Raw genomic sequence first — 26,614 nt, 5'->3', positions numbered from 1 at the left:
CAGTGGTTTAGAGAGAGGCTGCTAGGGCAGGCAGCATTCTCTCATGTGTTTGGACATATCAGTAATGCTCCTTAGAGAGCTCACTATTTTCTTTTCTAAAAGCAGCCAAATTGGTTTCTGTTGACTAGCACACAGGAAGTACTTAGTAAACATTTGTTGAATGCATAAATGAAAGATTATCATCTCCATGTAACAATGGACACTTTCAACTTTTTCACAGACTGTATAATTTAATTCTCACAACACATTGTGGAGGAGGCATCATAAGCACCACTATTTTACAGATAAGGAAACTGGAATTCCGAGAGACTGCCTTACTCAAAATCTCACAGCAATTTTGTTGCAGAGGTGGTTGCAAACTAAGTCGTGTCTTGTGTTCTTATGTAGTATTTTACGCAGCACAGTATGTAAAAACCCATCATAGTAAACAAATGTCCACTTGTTCGTTCATTCAACAAATAGAATAAAACCATGTGTCAAATACTGTGCTAGGTTTAAATAACTGAGGCCCAATCTCTGCTGTCAGGTATTAATTTTCTTCCTTTCATCCAATTTTAAACAATGGGGATTAGCTGAGGATGAACTGAGCTGTGGGATGTGGAAGATGTGGATGAGTTGAAAATGGGCAGAGATGAGTAACTTCCAGATGAGATGGGCCATGACACAGACTGGCCACGGAGCATAAGCTGAGGAAACATTATCCGAAGACAGTCACTGTGCTTGTATATGTACAATGTGGACAGGACACTGGCATTCCATCAGTTTTATTCCCACATGTGTCAATAGCATAGTGTCCAAAGGTCATTGCTAATGCACAAGATGATACACAAGCATGTGTGGATACATACATCTACAGTTCCACCTGTGCTTAATACCTCTACTTCACCAAAATGAGCTGCTTCCCATTATCTGCATTAAGCAAAAATGAATAAGAATTTTACATAATAGGATCAAAATAATGTAGTTAACAAAAGTACAGGGCCGGCACCGTGGCGCACTTGGGAGAGTGCGGCACTTGGGAGCGCAGTGGCGCTCCCGCTGCGGGTTCGGATCCTATATAGGGATGGCCGGTGCGCTCACTGGCTGAGCGCGGTGCGGGCGACACCAAGCCAAGGGTTGCAATCCCCTTACCGGTCACAAAAAGACAAAAGAAAAAAAAAAAAGTACAAAATCAGTTTCCATTACCTTCTTACCTAACTTTAGCTATCACACCCAGCCATACAAAATTATGTATTTCCACAATAGCTGGAGATCACAAAGTAAAAAACAAACAAACAAAAAATAAAATCCAGGTAAGCCTGTCCAATCTAAATGCCATGGATAGTGAAGATATGAAATAGGAAGGAATTCTGGTGTGAAATCAGTCAAACGTAGGTGGTGCTCAGCAATGTCTGCCCAAAAAGGGACTAGTGGAAGGGAACTTAGTAGAATCCCATGGTAGTCATAGTCCAGTTCACTCCTGTTAAAGGCAATACTGAAATAAGAAAGAACATGACCCCACTGAATGGTAATGGAACCCCACAGCAGCTCCATCACCCTTCATAAATGAGGTAATAATTTTTAAAATATCATGTTATTAATCTAGGGAAAAACAGAAGTCTTTGTACATAGGCTGAGTAAGAAAATAAACTGAGGCCTCAAAAAAGGCAAAGATGTTTGCATTATAGAGAACAGTTAATGTATTTGGATTCACCCTAGCAAATCTACCCACTACTTAAAAACATGCTCTTTCTTATAGGTACCTTTAATTACAAGGCAGTAAGTTCAGCTCTTGTGCAGTCTTGAAGAAGAAAACCAAAGCTGAATGACCTACACTGCTCAATATTAAAACTCTTTGCAAAGCTTAGTTATTAACAGAGCGTAGTACTGAAACAAAGATATACAAAAAAAAAAAAAAAGAATGGATCAGAACAGAGTCCAGAAACACACATATATGCTCACCTGATTTGTGACCAAGATGACACAGCATTGCCCTGGGTAAAGGATGGTCTGAAATCAACACATGAGTTGGGTTAATTAGCTAACCATATGAAAAAAATAAAAACTTGATGCCTACCTCACACCATACTCTATAATCTATCTGAAATAGATTTTAGATCTTAATGTTAAAAGAAAAACAATAAAGAACTTATAAGAAAATGCACCAGATTATTTACAGGAGCTTAAAGGGGGAAATGATTACTTAAAAAGGACACAAAAAGCACTAATCAAAGGGGAAAAATGATAAATTGGACTATATTACAATAAAGAACTCTTTCACTGAAAGAACCATTAAGAAAATAAGAAGCAAGCCACAAAGTGGAGAAGATATCTGCAATACATTTACAACAGACACATATCCTTAATATATAAAGAACTTCTACAAAACAATAAGAAATTAGACAACCCCACAAAAGGTAAAAAGTTAATGTATTTTATAAAAAGATAACCAAATGGCCAATAAACATACATGTTTAGCTATCAAAGAAATGCAAATTAAAACAACAATGTAAAACCACTCTCCAGCCACCAGAATAGCTAAAATTTTATTATAGACTATTAATAGACTAATAATAGCAAAAGTTGTCAAGAATGTAGAGCAACTAGAACTCTCAAAAAGATAGTTGGTAGAAGTGTAAATTGGTACAATCATTCCGGAAAACTCTTTGGCAGTATCTAGGTACTAAAACTGACCGTATGCATACCTTCTGACTCAGCAATTTCAAATCCTAGGTACATACCCCAAAGAAATACATGTTTATGTTCACCAAAAGACAGGTACAAGATTACTTATATTTGCATTAGTTGTAATAGCCAGAAACACCCAAATCTGTATTAACGATAGATATATAAACCAACTGTAGAATATTCATAAAAGGAAATGTTATACAATTGTGCTGACCAATATAGTAGCTGCTAGTCACATGTAAATTTAAATGTAAATTAATAGGGTTAAATAAAAGTAAAAACTAGGTTCCTCAGTCACACTAGTCAATAGCTACATGTATCTAGTGGCTACTGTACTGGACAGCACAGAAAGACAGCACTTTCATCACCACAAAAAGTTCTATGTGACATTGGTATTAGACAGCAATGAGAATAAAGGAATTACAATTACAAGTAACAACATGGGTGAATGCCATAAACATAATGTTGTGGGAAATAAAGCAGATACAAAGAAGTTTAAACTGTATGCCTCCGTGCACACTCAGTTCAAACCCTAACAAAACTAATCTGTGTTATTAGAAGTCAAGATGGCAGTTACCCTTTGGGGCTTGGGAGTATTGACTGCAGGAGAGAAAAAGAGGCTTCTGAGGTTCTGGTCATACTAATCCAGATCAACAGATCTGGATGCACATCTGTTCACAATGGAATAATACACGAGACTCAGTACTGATGATGTGTGCACTTTTCTACATATAAACTGTACTTCAATAAAAATTACAAAGAGACAAAAATCTGCCTTCGTCCACTGCTAAAGTGTTTCCTTGTTTCAGAGTCCTCTTCTGATGGAAATTAACTCAGATAATCATCCTAGATAAGTGACATGGCATGCCTTGCGATTATGGATTAATTTTAGCCAAGAAAAAGGGATAAAAAAATCTCTCATTCATCTTCTATTTGTACATAGTTGTCATGGGTATAAAATGAATAAAGAACTGCAACGGAACAAGGGTAGAGTGAGGAGAAGAAAATGTGGGTAGGAAGTATTTGCAAGATATTAAGAGAGAAAAGAAATTATAGAAAGAGATTTTGAAAGTTGATACAGTTACCAGAGACTCAGTGGTGATTCAACTCCCAACAAGAGTCCTGGAGAGAAGGGAGAAAATGATAAACCAACTCAGCAGATGAGATGGTTGACTCATCAAGTTAGCCATGAAAAGTCCCTAGATTCCTTCAGACTATTTATTAAAAAGAAGAGAAGACTCTCAAAGATTTGTAGAAGCAGGAGCAGAAAGCTTCCCTATGAAAAAGTGCAGGCTGTCTTTAGTGCCCAGTATCTAACAATCCAATTAAAACCATTTTCAACAACATTCCCGACAAAACCTGCATCTAACACTGAACTCTGAACACAAAAAAACCCCCTACATAGATGTAAATATTATACTCACTTGTGGGATTTAGATGCAAAAGAACGAAAAATTCTCCATTGCACTGGAGACCACTGTCTAAACAAATCAACTGTTTTTTGTTGCTTTTTTTTTTTTTTTTTTTAATTTTCGTAGGTGCTATAAAATGGACAAAGTTCAAGAAAGGCAGAAGCTTCAAATTATAACAAATTAATTTTAAGCACAGCATCTCTTTATTACAGTTCTGGAATTGGAGAATCAGCATGAGGAAAAATAGTGTTGGAAACGATCTCAGAGGTTGTCTGGTCTATCCCTTGCTTTATTTTAGCAAAATTGCTTTAAAGAATTTCACATGTTAAAAATAAATTCTATTTCTGAACACATCCTGATAAGGAGATTTCTCTACCTTCCTTGGTATCCCATTTCAATGACTGTCACACTGAGGAAAGTTTTCCTTAGCTACCTCCTAAATCTGATCATGCTGTTTAAGTTATTTTCTGTTTGTTTTATTCTTAATAAAGATGGAATGTTAGCAGTATTCACTCACGCCAAGATGAGAATTCGTCTTATTCGTCTTATAACTTCCAAACTTCTAAAAATCACTTATAAGACATTTTCACATGCATTATCTACTTAACCAGTGAAACAATCCTATTATTATTTGTCCCATTCTACAAATGAGGAAATTCAGGCTTAGAGAGTAAAGAAATTGAGGCTTGAGGAAGAAATGTGACAATCCCAAGGTTACTCAGCTCTTCACTGCTGGGCTCAAACTCAACTACCTACTTCATCTAAAATTGTTACCAAGTCACTAAGCCTTTCAATTATCCCCACCCCAGAAAATAAGCCCAGAATAAGAAACTATATTTTAGGACAGGCTTAGCAAGTATAAATAAAACTGAAGCACTTGCTTCAACAGAGAATCCATGTGTCATTTTACTTGCTAAACTGACTGTACTTCTGCAATGCAGATTTATGACTTGTGCCGGCATCATCCCTTCTTCCACTAGCTGCATCCAGGTTTCCCTCAGGTACTGTCAATCAAATTGCTCGGTCTTCCCCTGTCCAAAGAGCTAGCACAGAATCCAGGCTAGACCAATCAGGCACTCTTTCCCAGGAACTTGAATCTTGGGTCTTGGGTGAGTGAAAGAAGACTGAAAATGTCCAGAGTCTACCCGTCTCACAGATAATTGCCCCAGGCCTGCTCACGTTTCCAAGCTGGTCCTTCTTCAGCCTCTCCTCAATTCTCCCAGGAAACCCATACTCTCAAAAATTCTTTTTCTACTTAAGTTAGTAAGTGTTGGCTTCTGTCACTTGCAAGCCAAGATCACAGACTTCAGATAAAAATATATATTTATTAATTCTGTCTTTATTATATGTTCATTTTAAAGGTGGGAAATATTAAAATGAAATCAGCCTCTTGGCATTTTGTAAACTAAGAAAACCCCCTCATGTTGAAAAAAGTAGTAATTTCTTATTCAAATGATCAAGGCAGGAATAAACTGGCAAATTCACCAGAATCCTGGCTACATTTTTCTTTCGGAAAATAAAAAATGGCTGCTAGAATGTTGGATTTTTCAGAAACTACAGAAAATTCAGAAAGTGTTAAATGTGTTTAACAGGTGCTTCCCTGTGACAAGTCCTTCCTTAGAATTGTTCAGGGAGGACAAAAGGTACCATAGCTACATGTCCTCTCACAGCCCCTCTGCCCCAGGTGAAAGGTAAACACAGTGTCAGGCTTCAAAACTCCTGGCTGGCTAGTTAAAGGCAGCTGCAGCCTAAGTGCTAAATGAGCCCTGGTCATCAGGACTTCTAAGTCTTAAAAGTAGAAACTAGCACAAATAAAAGGTAAAATTGTCCGTCCAACATTAGCACAAGGCTCGATAACTATCTTAAGTTCACTGCATGATGAAGCATTGAATCAGATGCTTTTCTCTTCCCAGTATTGGCAAAGAGAACAGAGAGGCCTATGGATACTTTGAAACTGCCATAAGAATACCTTGATTTCACAGTTTACAGTAATAAGCCAACTATAAAAAAATACCAGGATCTGCTATCTGGAATAATGCATTTAATGAACAAAATCTCCTACAATGTGTCTGACATGTTGTGGAGGAAACAAAGAATTACAAAACAAGAAGCTTGCTTACTGTACAGTGATTTGCAATCTGACTGAGAAAATAAGGCATGCGCACATAACATTAATTGACAACTTGGGCGGTGAAGGAAGAGCTCCAGCTGCCAGGTACAGACAGTAAGCACATCAAAGTCAGCAGTACGAAACCTCGTGATCTACTTCCCCACACTGTAATTCAAGACAGTTCCTCAGCCTATTAACACAGAGACTTTGTATCTCTTCCTTTTTATTAAGAGCTGATTTCAGCACCAAAGTGAAGAAAATTCCTCCTTTTGGAAAGTAAGGAGATGACAGAGTAATCTCACAGTCAAATGCCTTGCACCTAGTGAAGCCTTAAATGTATCTTTTGATTTGACCAAGTGACAAATATTTAACCTCTTTTATCATTAGCTGTCAACAGCTGTGTTCAGGGAATAAGCAAAATAATATTTAGGAATAAACAAGCGCTAGCTCGCAGTATATTCAGGAGTCCTAAAACACGTGTTCTCTCACCTGGGCTGAGTCCAAGCAGCTCACCTATAAACATTACTTGTTTGGTAAAGAAGGTCCAAGAACAGTATAATGGATTGTGTACACACTCAGGGAAGACTCCATCTTTATTTTGGTTAAAGTTTGCAATTTATTACAACTTATGAGCTACCTCCTGAATTTGTAATTCTGGAATAGGGTGAGGTTTACACAAAAGCATGTAATGTCACACCATTTGGTCCAGAGATTATGGCTTGGACTCCCCTGACCACTGCCCCATCTGCCAGCTAACCGGCAGGACTCTCAACTCAATGTAGTGACACTAAACCAGGAGCAAAAGAAATTCTAATACTCTGGTGTGGCATTCCCAAAGCAAGAACCAATTTCACAGCAAACAAAACTGAACAATTTCCCAGTTCAGAACAAGCCATACAATTTGTCAGTTATGTTTTGCTTTGTAGAATATCTGAGCTCAAAGGCAAAAACAAAGTTAAGCCAGACAATATTGGAAAGTGTTGGTTTTTCTTTATCCTACTACTTATAGATTGTGGCCAACATGATGGTAGATGCAGAGAAGCTTTTTTTTTTCAAAAAAAAAAAAAAACCCCAAAATGATATCCCATAAGTATGTATAATTACAATGTGTCAATTAAAATTTTCAAATAAATAAAGTAGATATTAATAACAATAAAATAAAAAATAGTTTTTAGAGAAAAAATGATTATTTATGGTTATTTATTTTGTATCCTTAGTGTCACAAATTAATATAAATCAGAACATGTTGCTTCCAAGTAACTGCTAATCAAATACACACCAATCCATTAGACTATTTATAAAACATAGAACACATATCTTTGTAACCAGAAATATCTGTAGAAAATGCTAACCAAAACATAAAATATTATTATTAAAGATCATAAACATGAGAAAATAAAATTCAAACTTAGCCTGGATTCAAAACCTTTCATGAGCACATCCTAAAGCATTTTCCAATCCTCCTCTGTAAGAATTCTGCTCAAAACACCTAGGTCCAGAGTTCAATCCCTATACCAGCCAGGTGCCAATTTCTACACTGCATGCAAATGTATTCCTTCTTCTGAACATTTACTCCAGCCATTCCTTCTCCCAAAAGTGCCTTTACCTATGATACACCCTTCCCCCTTTCTGGATTGTAAATTTCTGCTCAGCCATGATTAAACTTCTCCACATCCCTGACAGCACATAGCATTTATTCCCTACGTACAGAGAGAAATTTCAACAGCTATTTGTTGATTTGAATGATCACTTAATATCTTTGGAGGCAGAAATGGAGACTTTCAGTTGTTTAAGCTCACAAATGATTTACCAATTGTTTGAGCACCTATTATGTACAAGATACAACGCCAGGGACAATGAAGAATATGAAGATGAAACTGACATGAGATTTACTTTCAAGGAGCTTAGAATCTAATCGTGGAAATAAAGGTCAATACCAAAATCAGCATAATTAATCCAAGCTAGACAATTATAAATACTCCACTATGAGTTATGTTTAAAGGAGGGTGGGATTACTTAGTACTGAGGTGAGGGGAGGGGGGAGAAGACCTCCTGGAGGAAGTGGCAGTCCAGTTGAGCAGACAGGAGAAGACATTATTTCCATTAACAAAGGCAAGCAGCGGGCATAGCTCAGGAAGCTAACGGATGTAGCAAGGGGACAGTGGTGCTTTAGAACATGCATATGATGTAGAGAAAATGAAAGAAATGTGAAAGTGATTTATTTTATGAACTAAAGCGATTAAAGAGATGAGGAATTCAGAGGTCATCACACAAACTAATGTCACAATATTAGGCAGTCTGTTAAGTAACCAAAAGATGTGAAAGATTTCACAGGATAATTATGGTATCTGAGAAAAACCCTATTATTATAACATTTTTATAATATCAATTTATAATTGAACAATATTCAACACAATGATGTCTACTTAATTAGAACTGACATAAAGAGTTCAAATAACAGTGTTAAATATTCTTCAATGTGTTATGTGAATAAGGTATAAATTCCGTTCCATCTTTTACATCTACATGACTATATAATAAATAATCTTCATATGCAAATCCAACATCAGGGCAAGATCCTGAAGGATTCTCCAGAGCATCTAAGAAAGAAGATTTTTTAATAAAACTTAGGTAGATTATATTATATTAATTATAATGTTTAAATTGTCAGAATGTGTGTGTGTACAAAAAAAAATATATATATATATATACAAAATATATATATATATATAGCACAAACACACTGACTCAGCCAGAATTCATCAGATCATATTCTCAACTGACTATAGATTGGAAAAGTCACTGGCATTAAACAAAAACCCCTTCAACAGAATTTTCTCACAACGACAAGCAAACAAGCACGCCACCTGTTTCAGAAACTCATTACACTGAGATTTCTTAGGGCAAAACAAAACAAAACAAACCTCTGATTCTTTAAAATTTAGGCACCTGAGGTATAGCCACGCAGCTCAATCTGGTTCATGTACCATGTTCCTGGGCTCACAAACCTGCCCAACTTTTTTTCACTCTTGAAAGTAAAAGCAGGAAGGATTACTTGTGGAGGTTCTCTCTGTTATTTGTGGAGAGACTCTCACTCCTGGTGGAAAACTAAGTGAGGCAGTATCAACTAGATAAGAAATCACCACTTCAAGGAAACATCCAAGAAAAAAAATCCCTGATTTTAAGATGACTTGTTATACTTAGAAGCCTTTGGACGGTAACAGAGGTGAAGGTACACAAAACTGCCTTATCTTAACTACGGACTCATTTCTGTGAGCTAAATCTCAGTTTTTGAGTCACACTGGGCATACCAGCTTCTTGCTATTACCTACTGATCCTGGTAAATGGAAGTATTCTTCACAGCAGATTTATCAAGAGAACTGAGAGAATGAAAGGTCTTACTGGAGGCTCTAAAATAATTAAAAATGCACTGTTTTATCAACAAAATGTGAGGTTTACTATAAGATCAGCTTACTATAAGATGGGTACCTACAACCTCTAAGAAGCAAAGACCACATCCATCTGGGGATGTACTGTTTAAGGAGAAGGGAAGAAAGCAAGACTGTAAAGACATTTCAGCAAATTCCAAATAGATTTCCCTCCCCTCAGGCTGGGAGCCTCTGTACAGGCCATCACATCCTAGGGGCAGTTCCGGTCCCTGTCCACAAGCTTTCTGTAAGGCAACTGCAGCATAAACCTAAACACAGAGCAACCCTCAGTTGCACCAATCTTGTTTGGTGTCACATCTCCATGATATTTAGAGGGTGAGCAATTATAGCATTTCTTTTTACCTGGGGGCGGGGAACGGTATTCTATTTCAACTAAGAGATAATGCTAGATTATCAGAAGAGTTTGTTTGTTTTCTAAAAAGCTGAAAACTTAGATATTTTCCCCCTAATCCTTTTGCAAGTCATTTTAGATGTTTCCATAACTTTAAACACAATTGCAGGGAAACATGTTGGAAAGGTTACTGGAAGTGACAGATGGGCCTACTTTGAAATAAAATGAAGCCTGTGGTACTATTGAAAGGAAGTCATGAAATTCAAAATTAAACCAGGTAGAATGGTCTGAAGCTGTTTTTGTTCTTTTTTCAATGAAACACAAAGACTGGGCGGTTGAAGCAAGGCCACCACCTCTTTGAATTCCTTCACTTTGGCCTCACTTTGGCTGAATTGTATGGTACCTACAAACCGACTCTTTAACGTAATGTGCTCCCCTCAATTTTAAATCTCCAAATCCAAATATGTCTTCCACTGATATCACTGAGAATACATTTCCAGTTTTTTATAGTGTAACTTTAAAGGTTTAAAAGTCCCATCTAGAACAAGATGCAAAAGGTACATTCCAAAAACCCATTATGCATTCCAGACATGCTCAGAGACCTTTTGTACTGCTGTATTACTGTCGACAGCTCTGCCAACTGTTCCAGTGAAGTCACACATACCTTATTGTGCTCATACTTGTATGGGATCTTGAGTGTGTCCATGGCTCTGATCATGGCCTGCATGGCCGTGAAGATGTTCTGATACACCAGCTTGGTGAAGCCCCTTTTGTCTTCATCAGAGTATCCCGACCCGTGGATGATTCTCATCTGCTTGATAAACGTACTCTTGCCACTCTCTCCTGTCCCTGAAAGATGGACAACAGCAGCTCATCAGACCACAACACCTTCTCAGTCTCCCAGTTGACTACAGTAGACAGTGGCTTGGATCTGACATCCCTAAACGGCCTGCTGAGAGGAGCATCACTAGAAGTGGAAACACCACCTTTGGTGAACACTTAGCAAAATTAGAGGAACCAGTGTCCATTCCAAAGGCAGATGAGCTCAAAAGTAAAACAAAACAAAAACTTGTCACCTCTTTGGAAGCCACTCAGCATGGAATTTTGATAGTGATTTATAACTGTGTATCTTGTAAGAAACAATGACAACTGAAATCTTTCGAATATGATAAAAACTTGATAGAGCTCTCTTCCCCGGAGAATATTTGAAACACTTCCAGGATGCTGGGTTTAGCCAGGATTTGGATCTGGAAATGACAATGCACTTACGCAAATCCTATTCAGAGAGAGATAAGAAAGAAAGGCCTGAAAATTTCTAGACATTTTTTTCTAATTTTATAACGAGGTAAATGGGGAGCATTGTATCCTAGTAAGACAAGAATAAGAGGCATTTTTCTGGACAGCAAGTATCTGCTATATTTATTTCTGGGGGCTTTGGTTGGCTAAGTTATTCCAAGGAATCACCTAACTCAGGAAAGCCACAAAGGCTCTTCCCTCTGTCCACTCTTGACTAACAACATGATACAAACATTTATTGTCCTTGGATTTTTTTCTTCTGTGCTGTTCTATTTTCCCCGTCTTTGACATTCCTTTTCTGTTACCATAAGCCTGAAGGTAATCCCTAACAGAGCTATAAATGTCCATGGGAAGAAGGAAAGACAGAAAGATGAGATCATTCCCTGTATGACAACATAGTTCTTCTATAACAAATCTAAAACTATGAACCTAAAAACTTCATTTTTCTAAATGTAAGTGGCTTTCTTCATACATCCTTTCTCATTCCCTATTTCTCACTCTCTTTCAAATTTCCTTGCAATTTCCAAACCAATAAATGTCTTTGCCTTCCCTCAACAACGTGAAAGAAATAATATTAAGTATGGAAAAATAGAACGAAACATGGGATGACCTTATGACCAGGGTCCTGAATGCCATATAATCACTACAAGGCTGAGGGGGTAAAAAAGAAAGTAAGAAAGGGAGAATTAAAAAGTAGAAATATAACACCTGTCCTAATTTCATTTTCTTTTTCTGATGTTTGAATTTCATTACTATCTTCATGAACAATCACAATTTCAATTAAGAGTTACAATTTGCATAGAAGCACTCTTAAATGACTACAGATGTCTCGGTAAACACAGAACCCTCACACGGTTCCAATGAAAGATGACTTCTGGCCCCAGAGACCTGCAGTAGCTGATTCCTTTACAATTTTCCTATTATTTTCAATAAAGTGATCTGGAATTCCTTGAGATACTAATGTAACACGGCAATGTGAATGCTATCAGCCCATTTTCATAGGATTAAGCCAAACAGTTTAAAATGAATATTCTGTAACTCCAATCGTGAATTCAGTAGCCCCCCCCCCTTATCTGAGGGAGATCTGTTCCAAGACCCCAAGTGGGTGCTTGAAACCACAGATAGTACTAAATCCTATTTATACTATGATTTTTCCTATGGAGTGAGATTTTATCATGCTACTCAGAGTGACATGCAATTAAAACTTATGAATTGTTTATTTCTGGAATTTTCCATTTAATATTTTCAGACCAGGGTTGACTGCTGATAAATGGAATCATGGAAAGCAAAACTGTGGATTAGGGGGGATACTTCTGCACTTGAGAAACACATAAAGTATCTAAAAAGTAGCACTTATAGTAGAAATAAAGCTACAAAATTGTTTCTTGTTATCATTCAACAATTTATAGAAAGAAACTAGAAGCTTTACTGTCCCAAGCAATAAAAAGCGTAAGAAAAAAAATCCAGAGTGTTCCCTTGTTTATTAGCACCATCCCGGAGCCAAAGGCTTTCCCAGAGGGCCCAACTGTAGACATACTCATCAAGTCAGAGTCTCTGCCAGTTCTTTCCACAACAAAAACAGAAGAGATCTTGATTTCTGAGGTTGATGGTATGAGAAGAAAAAAAGAGACTCAGGCAGATTCCTCTTTCTTCGGGTCATCTGAGAAATTTTTATATACTCACCCCCCCCCCAAAAAAATAAATAAACAAGAAAGTAGCAGATGATGTATAAACTACATTGGCTTGTGTTTCATTTCAGTCATGTTAGGCAAGAGCAGCCAAGCCTTGGCACCTCTTTGGATCTAGTCACCAAGCCCCTGGGCACTTTCCACATGCTGGACATTGTACCACTGCAGACTCCAGGTACGGGCAGAATACATGACCAATGAATGAATGGGGAGAAATTAAAAGGAAAGAAAAAAACTTAAAAATCAACTCTAATAAAGTAAGATATTTTCCTACTGTCAGAAACATACCCAGGAACCTTTTTCCCCCTTCTTCTCTACAGGAGGCTGATCGGTATGGATTTCACCATCAGCTCTCTGTCCTCTGTCTTCTACTTGGGTTTAGTCAATGGGAAACAGGAGGAGACCAGAGAAAAGGAGAAAGAGGAAGGGGCACTTATTCCTCCAGTTCCCTCCCTGCAAGGGCACCACCGATGTTCTATGTCTCCTTCAAAAGACCACACAGTGCCTGCAGGGTGCCCTCTCTATACACCTGCCCTCTCTGGGTTCCAATAACTGCTCCTTTGTTTTGCCAGACTATTGCTTGTCCTTGGTTACTGCACCAGCTCTTACTGGCTCCCTATACCTGGTCCACACCTTTGTAAACAGTCCCTTTATAAAACTCTCCTCTATGTGAGAGGGTATGCTCCACTTTTAGAAGAGAGGTGAGCTTGCTCAGAGATGAGGTGAGGTGGAGGAAGGAAGTGGATGAGGGCAGGGAGATGAGAGGACACTGCAGTAGAGCGCAGGAAGGGATCAATGATCGCACCTGAGAAAATTTAGTTATCTCCCCTCGAACATGCAAACATGTCACCCCAATCTATTCCTCCCACTTGTTCATTCAAATTTTGAGAGCTGTACCGTGTTTACCACCAAATTTGTCATTGTACCTAGAATTATTATTATTATTGGCTGCATCTAATAGTGGCTTAAACAGTAAATGCATTTATTGTTTCACTCAAAAAAAATAAAATAAAAATAGAACTCTCCTCAGTCTCCCAGTTGGAGGGTGTCATATGTTTCCTGCTGGACCTCTGACGAGGACAAAAACCAAAAGGAAAGAGGGGAAGACTGATAAGGAGGAGGACAAGGAAGGCAAGGGAACAGAGGGCACCTTGTTTCCTCCTCTTTCCTTTTCTCTATAAATGTTGTTCATAATGCACCATCTAGCTTACAAAATGCTTTCCATTCAGTAACTCACTCTCACGACACTCCTCTGGTGGAATCAGGATGAAGAAACAGGTGCCACCCGGCTAAAAATGATAGAGCCCAAATCAGAATCCAGGGCTGCTAACTCTCCCCGAAGTACTAATAAATACAGAATGCACACACGTGTTCACACAATACATGCACATACACACGCTTTGAGACTAATCTCCAATATGAAGGTACCTCAAAAAGTTTGCGGAAAACTATAATTAAAAGGTAATCTTTCCATGAACTTTTTGAAGGACCTTCATACATACAGGGGATATAATGGTCTCCACCTCCTAAATATCCCCTCTCGTGTAAAGGAAACAAAGAAATTTGTTCAAGCATTTATACTCTGCCAAGCACTTTGAAGTACATTCTCATTTTATCCTCTCAAAAAATGTGTGAGATATGTGTCTTTATCCTCATTCCACAAAAAACTTAAGCCCTTGAAGCAGTGACCAAACACAGCTGAGATGATACAGTCAAGCCCAGTCTTCAGATGCCCGGGAGGGCTGGGCACAACTTCCAGTTTCACAGCTACCCCAAATCCAGGATAATTAACTTCCACTGACCACAATTCTAGAAACACCTCAACCTGGCTTTGACTACACACAACTTTTATACATTTAATTTAATTCTGAATTTCTGGATACTACCTTCAATTAATGGGGACCCAAGTTGAATCTTCATGCTGTCTTCCAATTGACCAGCCCTCCCAGGTAAGTTCCATTCATGACCTTAATGCTCACACTTTGTTTTTATTATACAGATGCAGCAAACTAATACTGAATTTAACCAAAAAGAAAGCATATGGACTAAAAGAGCAACAGAGCGAAAAACTCAGCTTCTTTGTTCTATAGAGTTCTATCATGAAGATAAATGAATTATTCTTACTTAAATGTCTAAGCCAAATTTCATGTGTCCTTCTCCTATTTTTATAGAATTATGCAATATTCTCAGAGTTTAAAATGGACATTTTAACAATCTCATGATTAGTATGAAAAAAATTTTTGGTACAATAAAAAAACAGCTGTTGTCAAATAATATGAAATGATGTTATTTACTAAGGCCACATGAAAAGTATAAGAGAATTCACAATTCTTTATATCCAAATGAAAGAAAGCAGACTCTTTACTAGCAGATTACTTTGTGAATTCAGTGATGGCCACTGTCTTTTAACAACACAGGGCAATGAAAAGCACAAATAACTCTGACCAATCTAAAGAAATACAACTCTGTTTCCAAGATCACTGATACAATAATATCAAGCAAGGAGCCCTCACATAAATGTCCAGGTGGGGAGAGAGGTTCTCATTTTTGCTAATTTGAATATATCTCCAATCAAGTCATTTAATAACTTTAACAAGCAAATCAACACAAGTGTGTGAGCCCCACAAACCCCCTGCTCTCTTCTTCAACAGACTGTATAAATATGGCTTTAAAATGTCCCCAGAAAAGTTATTTGTACCTTCAGGCAAGAACTCTGCCTTTCCTTATCCCTGCTCATCAAAATACCCAGAAATGAGACTATTTAAGAACGATGCTATTAAGAAGGCCACTTCACCCAGCATGCATAATTGGCTGTGTGGGATACTAATTTTTCTCTTCCTTACTCACTGGATCAGGATAAAAAGCACAGGAGCATTTCACATCGCTTCACATCTCCTTCCAAGAGAACAAACATCAAATTATCAACGTAATGCACTGCAATGAAGTGCATCACTTTGTAAGCTGTTAGAAGATATCATACTCGTATTAGACACACGCACACAATCTGATGCTTCCATTTTAGGCTTTCTTTGCCAAAGTCTTTTCAAAACAATGGGATTCCTGCATACTGATTCTGCCACAAAGTCATATTTACTCTATGTATCCAATTCACGTGAAGCATCTATACATCTTCACTGATTATTTTGCCCATTTGTACAATGTAATCTGTAAATAGTTCTATCAAAAATGATCGTTTTAAATTGAATCATACATTACCTTCTTCATGGTAATAATTTAGCACTTATTGACTCATTGATTACTTCTCTCACACTTAAACTGGCTTCTCGGGCTACTCTCTTATCAAAAAAGCTGCCAAGGACAATCCACACATGCATGTGGACTGCTGAGTGCCCTAAAGATGTCAGTTATCCCTGTCACTGCTCTGAAGAACAGCCTCATCTCCACATGAGGACCCCGGAAAACAATCACTGAACACTGTGAGGAACTTTGAGGGCCCACCCAGTTCACACTCCTTATCCTGAAGCAAGGCAGGAAATACACCTTAGCAGGGCCTCTTATAAGCTGAGGGAAGTCCACTCCACTTCCACTCTTTTTTAGGTTCCCAGGAAAAAGAAGAAAGGCCAAAACAGAGCTCCAAAAACTGTGGCATTTAAAGTGGCACAATGAATATATTTGTTTAATTCTGCCAAGGCCTTTCATGACTGTATTTGGAGAAACTGACAAACCATCAGAAGTCTACATCTGAAGACCTTAATGAAGGTGAAGGCTCAGGCCAAATGGCCCTCACCCTGCCCCATGATTGGCCAGCACCCAGATAAAGAAGAGCTAAGAACAAAACTAAGTCTCAAGGAGCTGAATAATAATTTGAGTAGTCCTGTGGCTTAAGCTGAGTGTCTGAAATATGAAATCTCTGTACCACCAGAGCCAAACTTGGACTACTTCCACATAACCTTGGATAAAGTATAACCAGAAATTTCAAGGAGGAATTTTCTATCCACAAGCACATCATCAATCCACACCGGCAAAGAATTAATAGCACCAATATAAAAGTGATTTAAGAACACTGAGTCAAATGAAATCCATGTGTTGTCCACATTCCAGGCTATATCTACTTTAAAATACATGTATTCTGCCTTTGGCACATTTTCCTCCATTTTCCAACTTGCATTTGAAAGTAAACAATTCTAACACCCAAGTCACTGTAACTTCCTCTCTTTAAAATACTGTCCTTTGAAGGAAAAGGTTGAGTATACTTAACCATTTATTTCCAGCATGTTCTGGCAGAATGTACTAGACATACATTTTTTAAATGTAGCATAGAACGAAACTGAAGTTAGTATCACCAACTGTGAGAGAAAACCAAGCAGAAAGGTAAGATAGTAGCAAACAGGACTATTAATAATTACTAATCTAGTTAAGTTTTTAAGAAAAAGACGGGCAGAGTGCATTGAAAATTCAATTACTTATTCAAAGTATTTGGAAGATCATGTACTAGGCTTCTCAAAGTGGTAAAATCCTCTTGGAAAACTTACCTGATGGTCCACAGTTACTCAAAAGTTGCAAGAGCATTTTCTGGGAGTGTCAGTGGTAAACATTTGTGTATTAAAAACAGTTGGCTGCACACTGTCTGGCTATGGTAAGGCCTGGAGTCCTCACAGCGCCAATTGTAAAGCTAAGCAACCACGCTAATTGTCGGGCTCTTTTACCTGCCGGTAATCCTGCACCGACTGGGCCGATTGTTGAGCTAAGGCTGGGTCTGGAGCTCCTAGATCCTTAAAGCCCTTTCACAGACTGGGCCACAAACCCTTTCATGCCAGGCTGGGTCACCAGACCCCTTCACGCAGGTCTATGAGCTAGGTAGCAGGCCAAAAGGTCCCTGGAGCCATAGGTTGGAAAGCATGGCTGTGCCAGGTGAACGCCCGAGACCGACGCCAGCCTGCCTGCTGCACCAAAACTCACTCACACTCACTCACACTAACTCTAACTCTATCTCTCCCCCTTCCTTCCTTCCTTTCTCCCACCCTCTCTCTCTGAAGAACACAAGAATAGCAACAAAACTAAAAAGATTCATTGACGCGCATGCTCACTAACTACACACACGCACGCTTACAATGAACATGCTGAACCACACCCAACTGGACCCAAGGTGAGGGCCCTGACCAAACTATTCTATTTTCCCAACACACACCTTTCTGGATATACTAAAAACCATGAATTTGTACATTTTAAAATGATGAATTTTATAGTGTGTGAATTATATCTTAATTTTTTAAATTTTAAAAAGTAACATTAGTATAGCCTAGAGAAGAACAGAAAGCATACATGAATTTTCATGCTGAAACTTTTTCAGGAGGTTACTTTGAGCTAACATACTCACCCTCCCCCCAGCCTTTCCCCACAGGAGTGCGTGTTCACCCTCTTCTGCCTTTGGGTATATTGTGGAGAAAAAGTTTAAGAAGCCCTGAACTCACTGATTTTACAAAGGAAGGAAGAGGCTCCCTGAAGGATTCTGCTGGTTGACAGCTGATTGGGAAGAAGACGGACTAGAATCCACCAAGCCCTTCCATCTGTCCAAGGCTCCTGATCTTGTCTTCATATGCTAAACATTTTTCCTGTTTATAAAAGCTATAAATATTTATTGTAGAATACTCTCGTAAAATGTGGACATTTTGGTATATTTCTTTCCAGTCTCCTTTTCTAGGTAAATGCACTTTGTCTGTTCTTGTTCTAAAATAAAACTGAAACAACAGTGTATTGTTATTTTTCACTTAACATATCGTGATCATTATTCTATGAACTAATTATTTCTCAGAAACGGTTAATAATTCTTAGAGAATCCTGAAGAGGAAAGGGTTTGAGGAGAGGTATGGTTCAGTTTGAAATGTGTATTCATTCCAGTGAAAAGCATTTTTTGTATACCTATAAGGTTCACAGCTGTGATGTGGAGGATACTCATGGAACAGAGGATGTGCTTTGTGTCATACATTCTCTAGGCCTCGAACAAAGACAAGGACACAGGCATGACTGAGCTCCCTATGCTAATGGATGAGTCAGAGCAGACTGCAAAACCTGGGTTAAAATTTCACTTCCTGTGAGATAAGTCTCCTTAGCCACAGAAAAGATAAGAAAACTTTTGTCCTCTAAGGTACACACACACACTTATTTATTTATAAAGTGGCACCACTGCTACATACACACTTCTTTAGAGAAAACTGGGACTTAACTGAACATTATTGAGAATGCATAAAGATATTATAAAAATATCAAGTCATAAGAATAACAACATTTTAAGAAGTGGGAAATATCCATCCACAGAACTGAACGTTGATGTTTTTCAGATAATAAAAAAACGTGAACACGCGCAATCCAGACTATTCGGTCATACACAAACATAAACTGCATACTTTAAAAATGCAGTGCGTGGAAAATGATGATACACTTTCTCTTTTCTTTTCTTTTCTCTACTTTAATTTTTGGCCATTGGCCGGTACAGGGATCCAACCCCGGACCTTGGTGTTATCTGCACCATGCTGAGATGCACTTCTGAAAAGCACTCTGAAGCCCTCATTAAACCTGTAAATACTTCCTCAGGACAGAATAGCTCACGTGGCCCTCCCTAAGGCAAGAGACAGGATGGATCTGGAATGCCATTTTCCACCATACTTCATGTTCGTCAGGAGGTCATCTACAGGCAGGCGTTGAAAGAGCATCAGCTGAAGTCGGGTGCCCTACTGGCTCTGCCCCACTGAGGACAATGATCCCTGCGTGGCCATTTGGCCTCTGCCTGCAAAAGATGAGTGAAACAGCCTGGATAATCTCAAGGGTTCTCTCCAGCTTTCATGTTTTATGGTAATTTTTCTTTTCTGTATGTTATTATACAGCATTAAAGACCATTAATTAAGTTTCTCACAAGACAGGAAAAAATTTCACCAATTATTTACTATTCATTCAAATAAGTTGACTAAAAACTATAGAAATCTTCTTTCAAGGTTAATATGTCGAGATTTTTTTTTTCTTTTATTCATGTGGCTCTGCACTTCGAGCCTCCAAAAATAATTATCTTTTGAGGTAGGGGAATTAAGGTGCTAGTGGGAGCAAGCCAAGTACTGCTCCAATTAAGAGAAGCAATGACCTGGAGTGTCTCATCAAATACACAGCTTTCTTTAGACTGTAAAACATGACATGCTTTCTAAGCTAATGTCATCCCAATAATTTCATATAATGGCACTGAGAAAACTAAGAAGGACCTGTGTATGTTTCAAGTCTTCCTAGTATGCATAACACTACAAAAAGACCTGGAAGACGGACTCTTATGGAACAGGAGTTATTGAATATGCTCATGTAGAGAGGTTATTCACCCACAAGGGACTTTTAGAAGTCCATTGTTCATGTGACATCTGAGATTCAGTTAAAGTGAAAACTAAACTTAGAGAAATGTTTCTCTTTTCTTAAAAGAAGAGAAAGAGCATGATTAAAATACATAGTTTGGCGTGTGCGTGTGCCAAACTATGGTATGCACCGTTCATGTTATAAATTCTCTCTTGGGGGGAAATGTTGAAGCTGATCAAAAACCATAGTACCTGCTGGGGGTCACATTATTAGCATTAATACCATCCCGCAAGGACTCTTGAAACTAATCATTTCCAAATGGCTAATTTGGGAGGATTCAACAACTACACAATGGAGAAATGCATTAGGAAACTACTCAGGTTCTCATTTCCCCTAGAAACATTAAAAAAAAAAATTAAGATCCAGCTTTTAAAAAAACTGGAACATTTACAATTATCAGAGGGAGGAAGTGGTCCCTTTGTATTCTATGCTCAGAAAACTCTGAAGTTAGGTATGTAAAATGCCCCTGCTCTTTTAGATATGAATTACTCCAAAGCAATCCAATGATGCTTCTTGTACATTCACATGTGCTGTCCAAAGACAGTGGGGCAACATCTGGCAGCACCAATTGATGTAAAGACAATTTCCCCAGCCAGTTAAAAATGTTGCCTTATGGTTTACTGCATTAATTTAATTTTGTTGTCCAATTTATTTTGCCTGATAGCCATATGTTTCTCCAGCATTCAATCCAGTGATAGGAACAGACAAGCAACAGAATAGTAAGGGAGCAGGGCTTTCTCTTACCATCTTTTCCCCTTCAATTTTTTCAGAAATAGCAATGGTCAACCTGAGCCTTAAATAAATAAGAAGTGCCTTTCTCCTTACTCTTAAGTAAACTGCACATGAAAATATGCCTTCTTTCTGCAAAGAGAATACTCTTTGCTTAGAAGGATCACACCTACAAATGTATGTGAGCAGGACATAAGAAAGAACACTCTTAGAACCAGATTTGCTCCTTGAGGAAGTAAAAATTAAAGAAAGCATATTGGTGCATTTTTATTAATGTTTAGTAAGGCTTACACATATGATGACTTCCTACTATTTGACTGATAAAAGAGGAAGTGAAACCAATTACCCTCTTAATTTAAAATGAGCCTCTCCTCCTGCTCCAAGACCCATGGAACTGATCCAAGAAACAAAAATTAGAGTTCAAGGGGAAGAAGACATCATAACCAAGATAATACATGGCTCTTGGAATAAACCTTGGTTTAGGCCACATGACCCAACAAATGCCATAGGAATTAGAGTAGTACATACATACTCGGATGTGATTTTCTCATAAGCTGACTGAATACTACATAAATATAACATCTGAGGCTGTGTAATAAATGTGGTTTGAGTAAAAAACAAAAACCAGAAACCAACCATTTTATATGCAATCTTTTCCCTGAAATGCTTCATCACAGAAAGGCAGAAAAGTCACCTAATGAAAGCAGTGCATCATATAGAATGAGCCTGCTTATTTAAACTAATAAAGTTGACAGAAATTAAATCAACCAAATGCAAAATATTTAAACAAATCAAAAAACAAAACATTGAATCACTACACCTTGCTAAGTGGAGTGATATTTCCAGGCATTTGTAAAATATCTCTCACACACACACACACACACGCACACGCACACACACACTCGTGCGCCTGGAACAGGGCTTCAAAAACCAAAAGCTTTAGCCTAATTCTGACACTAGAATAATGACTTGCTTACCGTTGGTCTACCTACAGCTTTCCCAGGTATACTCACCATCAGATTTTTTAAAAAGCCTGTTAATACACTACATATTAAATGGAATGACTTTTAAACAGTATTCTAGATACTCTACAAACAAGAGTTGAAAACATGGAGACGGGAAAACTTTCCGTGGTCATGTATTTTTCTTAAACATTATTGCTGAGGTGATTAAGTCATTATTTATTGCTTGTATTATACTATAACAGGTGTCAAAGGAATTTTATCAAGTATGGGTAATGAACATTTTTTTTAGTAGCAGCTTTGAGATATAATTCACATAGTCTACAACTCACTCATTTAGTGTACAATTCAATGGTTTTCAAGATACTCACAGCTATGAGCAATCATCACCACAATCAAGTTTAGAATATTTTCATCTGGGTAATGAAACTTTTAATGAGCTGCCAAACATCTAACTAGTCAAAACATCAGATTATTTAGCTAGAAAAACTTGCTTCCCTCTCCTTTTGGTTTTAAAGTATATATTTACATGTGGGGCTGGGTGTAGTTGCTTTGTTCTTTTTCCACATAACACATGCCAGCGTTTGGATTTGATTCAATAGCCCATAAGGTGCGGTTGAACATTGTTGAGCAGGTGTGGACTCCATCACAGGAGTTTAAGAAGACAGAGGCACAGCACGAACGGATAGTTTGGTTTCCCATGGGAGAAAGAAAACAAAGAAAGGAAAAGAAAACAAAGAAAGCTATTGCAAAGGCCCAGCTAGGAGGTATAAACCAGCATTAGCGTGGTGAAAATGGGCAAGAAGAAAGGACTTACACAATATGGAAAAGACAGAAGAGGCAGGTGCTGGCTGTGGTCTGTGGTAGAGTGGGAGGAAGAGGAGAAATGGTAATGCCTTAGCACCCTCGGGGGATCCAGAAGGAAAAGCTAGTGCAAGGTGAAGCTGATGAGCCACTTTTAGATGTGTTTTGTTGGCAAATGCATTTCCAGGGTGTCGAGGCTGGAAGCATGGTTCTGGAAATCCTCCTCCTGGGGGCTGCGAAAGGGAAATGTTGCTAAGGATGCACAACTGAGTGTTCAAGGCAGGGGGCAAAAGCATCGCGGCCACTGGCTGGTGCATGAAGGTTTTGGAGGCTGTGGAAGGAGATGTCCCTCTACATGCAAATGGCAACATGAAAGAGGAAAGGGCAGCACAGAGCGAGGCTCAGTATGTGAGGCTCACCCAGGCTTCCTTGGGAAAGACAAGGGTACAAGTCAAGTCTATCCTGCCTTCCAGTGTCACTTTCCTCTTTTCCTATTGTTCTTCTGTATCAGGTGTGTCCTATGCCTTCCTAATGCAGTATAGGGAATGAGGGGTGAGGAAGGTTCTAGAAATGCTGAATACATGCACACATTTATGGTCTGCTATGGCAGTGGCCATTAAATTCCACCTCAGAATCTCCACTGAAGTAAATTTCCAAATTCTGTTAATGCATGCAATGGCTAGGCATGAGTCATGTACCTTCAGTTTGATCAGAAAATTGTAATTCTGCATCATGAAGAACTGAACATGTTTCTTCAAACTTCCCTAGGAATATTTCAGTCACTTTACTGAAAGTTCACTTATTTTTACTAAAGTTAACTAAGACTTTAGAAGGGTACAATTGATGTCCCGAACTACTGCTGAGTGTAAAATCTTATACATTTTACTACTATGGGACAGCATAAAGCATAAGTGGTCCCAAAATACTAAATAAGATTCCCTCCTTTTCTCTCCCAACTCATCCTCAGAAATCAATAACCTAAACCACTGATAGGAAGCTAAGAAGAAAATAGAAAAATCCAAACCACAACTCATTAGCCACAGCAGATAATCAATTAGGAAGGAGAGGCGGGGAGAGAATCATTCTGGAACTTTAATTTCAATCTAATTTTAGAGTAATTATTCTAACAATTATCAGTAAGTCTTCAGAATCAAATATACAATGCCATAAGGAAAATATTTTGTAATCCTAACATGTTGGGTATTTTGAGACAAGGCCATTGAACTCTTTTTACATATTAAGAACACAAGACCATGTGACAAGCCTGATTCCCCCACCTTTTTTTTTTTTTTTTTTTTAAAGCAAATCAAAGAAGTGATTCTGGCTGGATTACTACATGCTTATGCACTCAATGATGTTCCGATACTTAAAGATTAGTGTAACCATATAATTTATCATCCCAAATGGGTAACTTTTGAGAGCAAAATAGGTACTATTAAAAATTATGCTAGGACAATATGTGTAAACCATGAGTCCCAGGCAAACTGAAACATATATATGGTTGTCCTATTAATGGTATCCTGGAATGGAAGAGGGCTGTAACGGAGCATTAAAAATGCTGAAGAGAAGCTAAAAAGGTGAAGAATATAGGATATAGAATAAAAATAAATATCAGCACTAGTACGTAGTCCTAATATCCCTACAATGGACATTACAGAGTGAAAAGCTAGAGGTATGACCTTTTCTTCCCCTAGAAGTGACAAATATCTCACAGACCGTGGACTGGAAACTTCACTATCCTACATTAAAGGAAAACAAAGGGTTCACATCAGATAGTCTATGCCTTTTTTCAGGTAATACTGTGTGATCATAAAAAGAAAATGAGAAGCCTAATCCTACAATGGATGATTGATTAGGTTGTTTTATAAAAGTATTTATATGCAAGATAACCCCACAGAAACAGGAGAGCTGATAAACATCTTTGTGTCAGCTCATGCCATGAAAAAATTCTAAAAAGCATATGAACTCCCATAAGAGTGTATAAAAAATAGGATCTAACACACTGAGATAAAATATTTGCAAAAGACTTCAAAGAGTTAATAGTGAAATACATAAAAAAGCATTTGCAGGGCCGAGCCCGTGGTGCACTCGGTAGCATGCTGCGCTGGCAGCGCGGCGACGCTCCCGCCGCGGGTTCGGATCCTATATAGGAATGGCCGGTGCACTCACTGGCTGAGTGCCGGTCACGAAAAAGACAAAAAAAAAAAAAAAAGCATTTGCAAATCATATTTTAAAAAAGAAAAACCTCCCAATAAGAAAAAGGGTAATTGGAAAAAATATTTTAAATAACCAATTAAAAAATAATTTAGCCTCAGGAGTATTCAAAGATTTACAAATTCAAAAGGCAATAACAATATTTTTTGCTTACTAAATTGGCAAAGATGTATTTAAAAGATCAGTTCAGGATTAAGAAACCTAAGGAGAAAGTGGTATTCTATACACCATGGGGGAAATGCAAATAGCTACATAGCTTTTCAGGTAAATTCAGCAATAGGTATATCTTAAAATACTGCATACACTCCTACCCCAGTAATTTTACTTTTAGAGACTTTCCCCAAGGAAATAATTATGTGTTTTGCAAATATTAGCTTTAAAATATGTGTGCCACAGTTGATTAATAACATCAAAAAATTAAAACCTAAACATTTAACAACAGAGAATGGGAATGGGCAAAAATAAATAATGGTCCATTCATATTATGGAAGACCATGCAACCATGAAAAACAATATTTTATTACATTTAATTAAATACAAAAATATTTATGATATATTACCAAATGGAAAGAGTGGATGTTTACAAATCTTTATGTAAACATCATACCAGTTCTCGACAATTTACATACAAAATAGTACATAGAAAAAGGTAGGGTAGAAAGATTTATAAAAAGATATTAAAAGTGATTATCTCTGAGGGTTGGATGAGTAACTTCTCTTTTTTTCCTATTGCTCACTTATATTTTCCCAATTTAAACAACTGAAGAGGGATTACTTCATAAAAAGTTGTTAAAAAGAAACTGGAAAAAAAATGCATTCTACCCCCTTACAGAGGACTTCACACCACAGACGTAACAGAGTTGGTAACAGAGCTGAAAGACCACGGTCCTTAAGTCAGAAGATATTGAAGATGAGGTGGTTTAGAACCCTTTTTAGACTTCCCCAAGACCCAGTCTTGCGAAGATAAAAATGAGATAAAATGTACAAGAAAATCTCAAAGACCGCTCAAGTATTATATAAAGGAATGTTTTTCCCAGTGAGCCATATGGAAGACGGCCTGCCATTAGCAGAACATGTTTTGGGTTGAGTTGTTTTTCTGAGTAATTGTGCAGTGATCCATCACTCTTTATGAGTACCACAACACATTAGCAAAGCAGTTGGCTAGACAGAGCATAAAGTGAACAGGCATGGTGGATTAAAACCACAGCCCTCACATCATTAGCCCCTGTTCTAATCAAAGGAAACAAAACATAATAAGGCATTCCCTATAGGTTTCCTGGGAAACTCACCAAAAATTAGGAAATGAATCAATCCCCACTAACATATTACTAATAGTCCTTGACCTGAGAACACAGTAAAAGTTCAAAGAAAAAAGGTTCATCAGTAATTATTTTATCCTCCCTCCAAATCCATGCAAAAATAAATAAAAATACTTGAAAAGAAATTTACTGAAATGTATCAATAGCTGCTTGGGTTGTGAGAATAAAAGTGATGTTATTTTTTCTTTATATTTTACAAATTTCTAATGAACATTTAATAAATTAAATTTTAAGCAATGTTTGTAAATCCCAGAAATCTGCTACACTTGGAACTAATCACTAA

At 37.8% G+C, this 26,614-nt stretch overlaps 1 protein-coding gene across 2 annotated transcripts in view; it reads right to left on the bottom strand.

Moving 5' to 3' along the window:
• Nucleotides 1–26,614, bottom strand: part of LOC134364593 (guanine nucleotide-binding protein G(q) subunit alpha) — a 281,106-nt gene that overhangs the window by 174,175 nt on the left and 80,317 nt on the right. Inside the window, exons 2-3 of one of the 2 annotated variants that reach the window (XM_063080533.1) lie at nt 10,634–10,818; nt 1,942–1,989 (exon numbers count right to left, since the gene is read on the bottom strand). In XM_063080533.1, the coding sequence (XP_062936603.1) occupies nt 1,942–1,989; nt 10,634–10,818 (233 nt within the window). The remainder of the gene's footprint in view (nt 1–1,941; nt 1,990–10,633; nt 10,819–26,614) is intronic. The other variant, XM_063080534.1, reaches the window with a different exon arrangement.

The sequence above is a fragment of the Cynocephalus volans genome, chromosome 16 (genome assembly GCF_027409185.1).
Source record: "Cynocephalus volans isolate mCynVol1 chromosome 16, mCynVol1.pri, whole genome shotgun sequence".
Taxonomy (NCBI): domain Eukaryota; kingdom Metazoa; phylum Chordata; class Mammalia; order Dermoptera; family Cynocephalidae; genus Cynocephalus; species Cynocephalus volans.
Note: the sequence above shows the minus strand (reverse complement) of the source record. Positions and strands in the feature narration are given on the sequence as shown.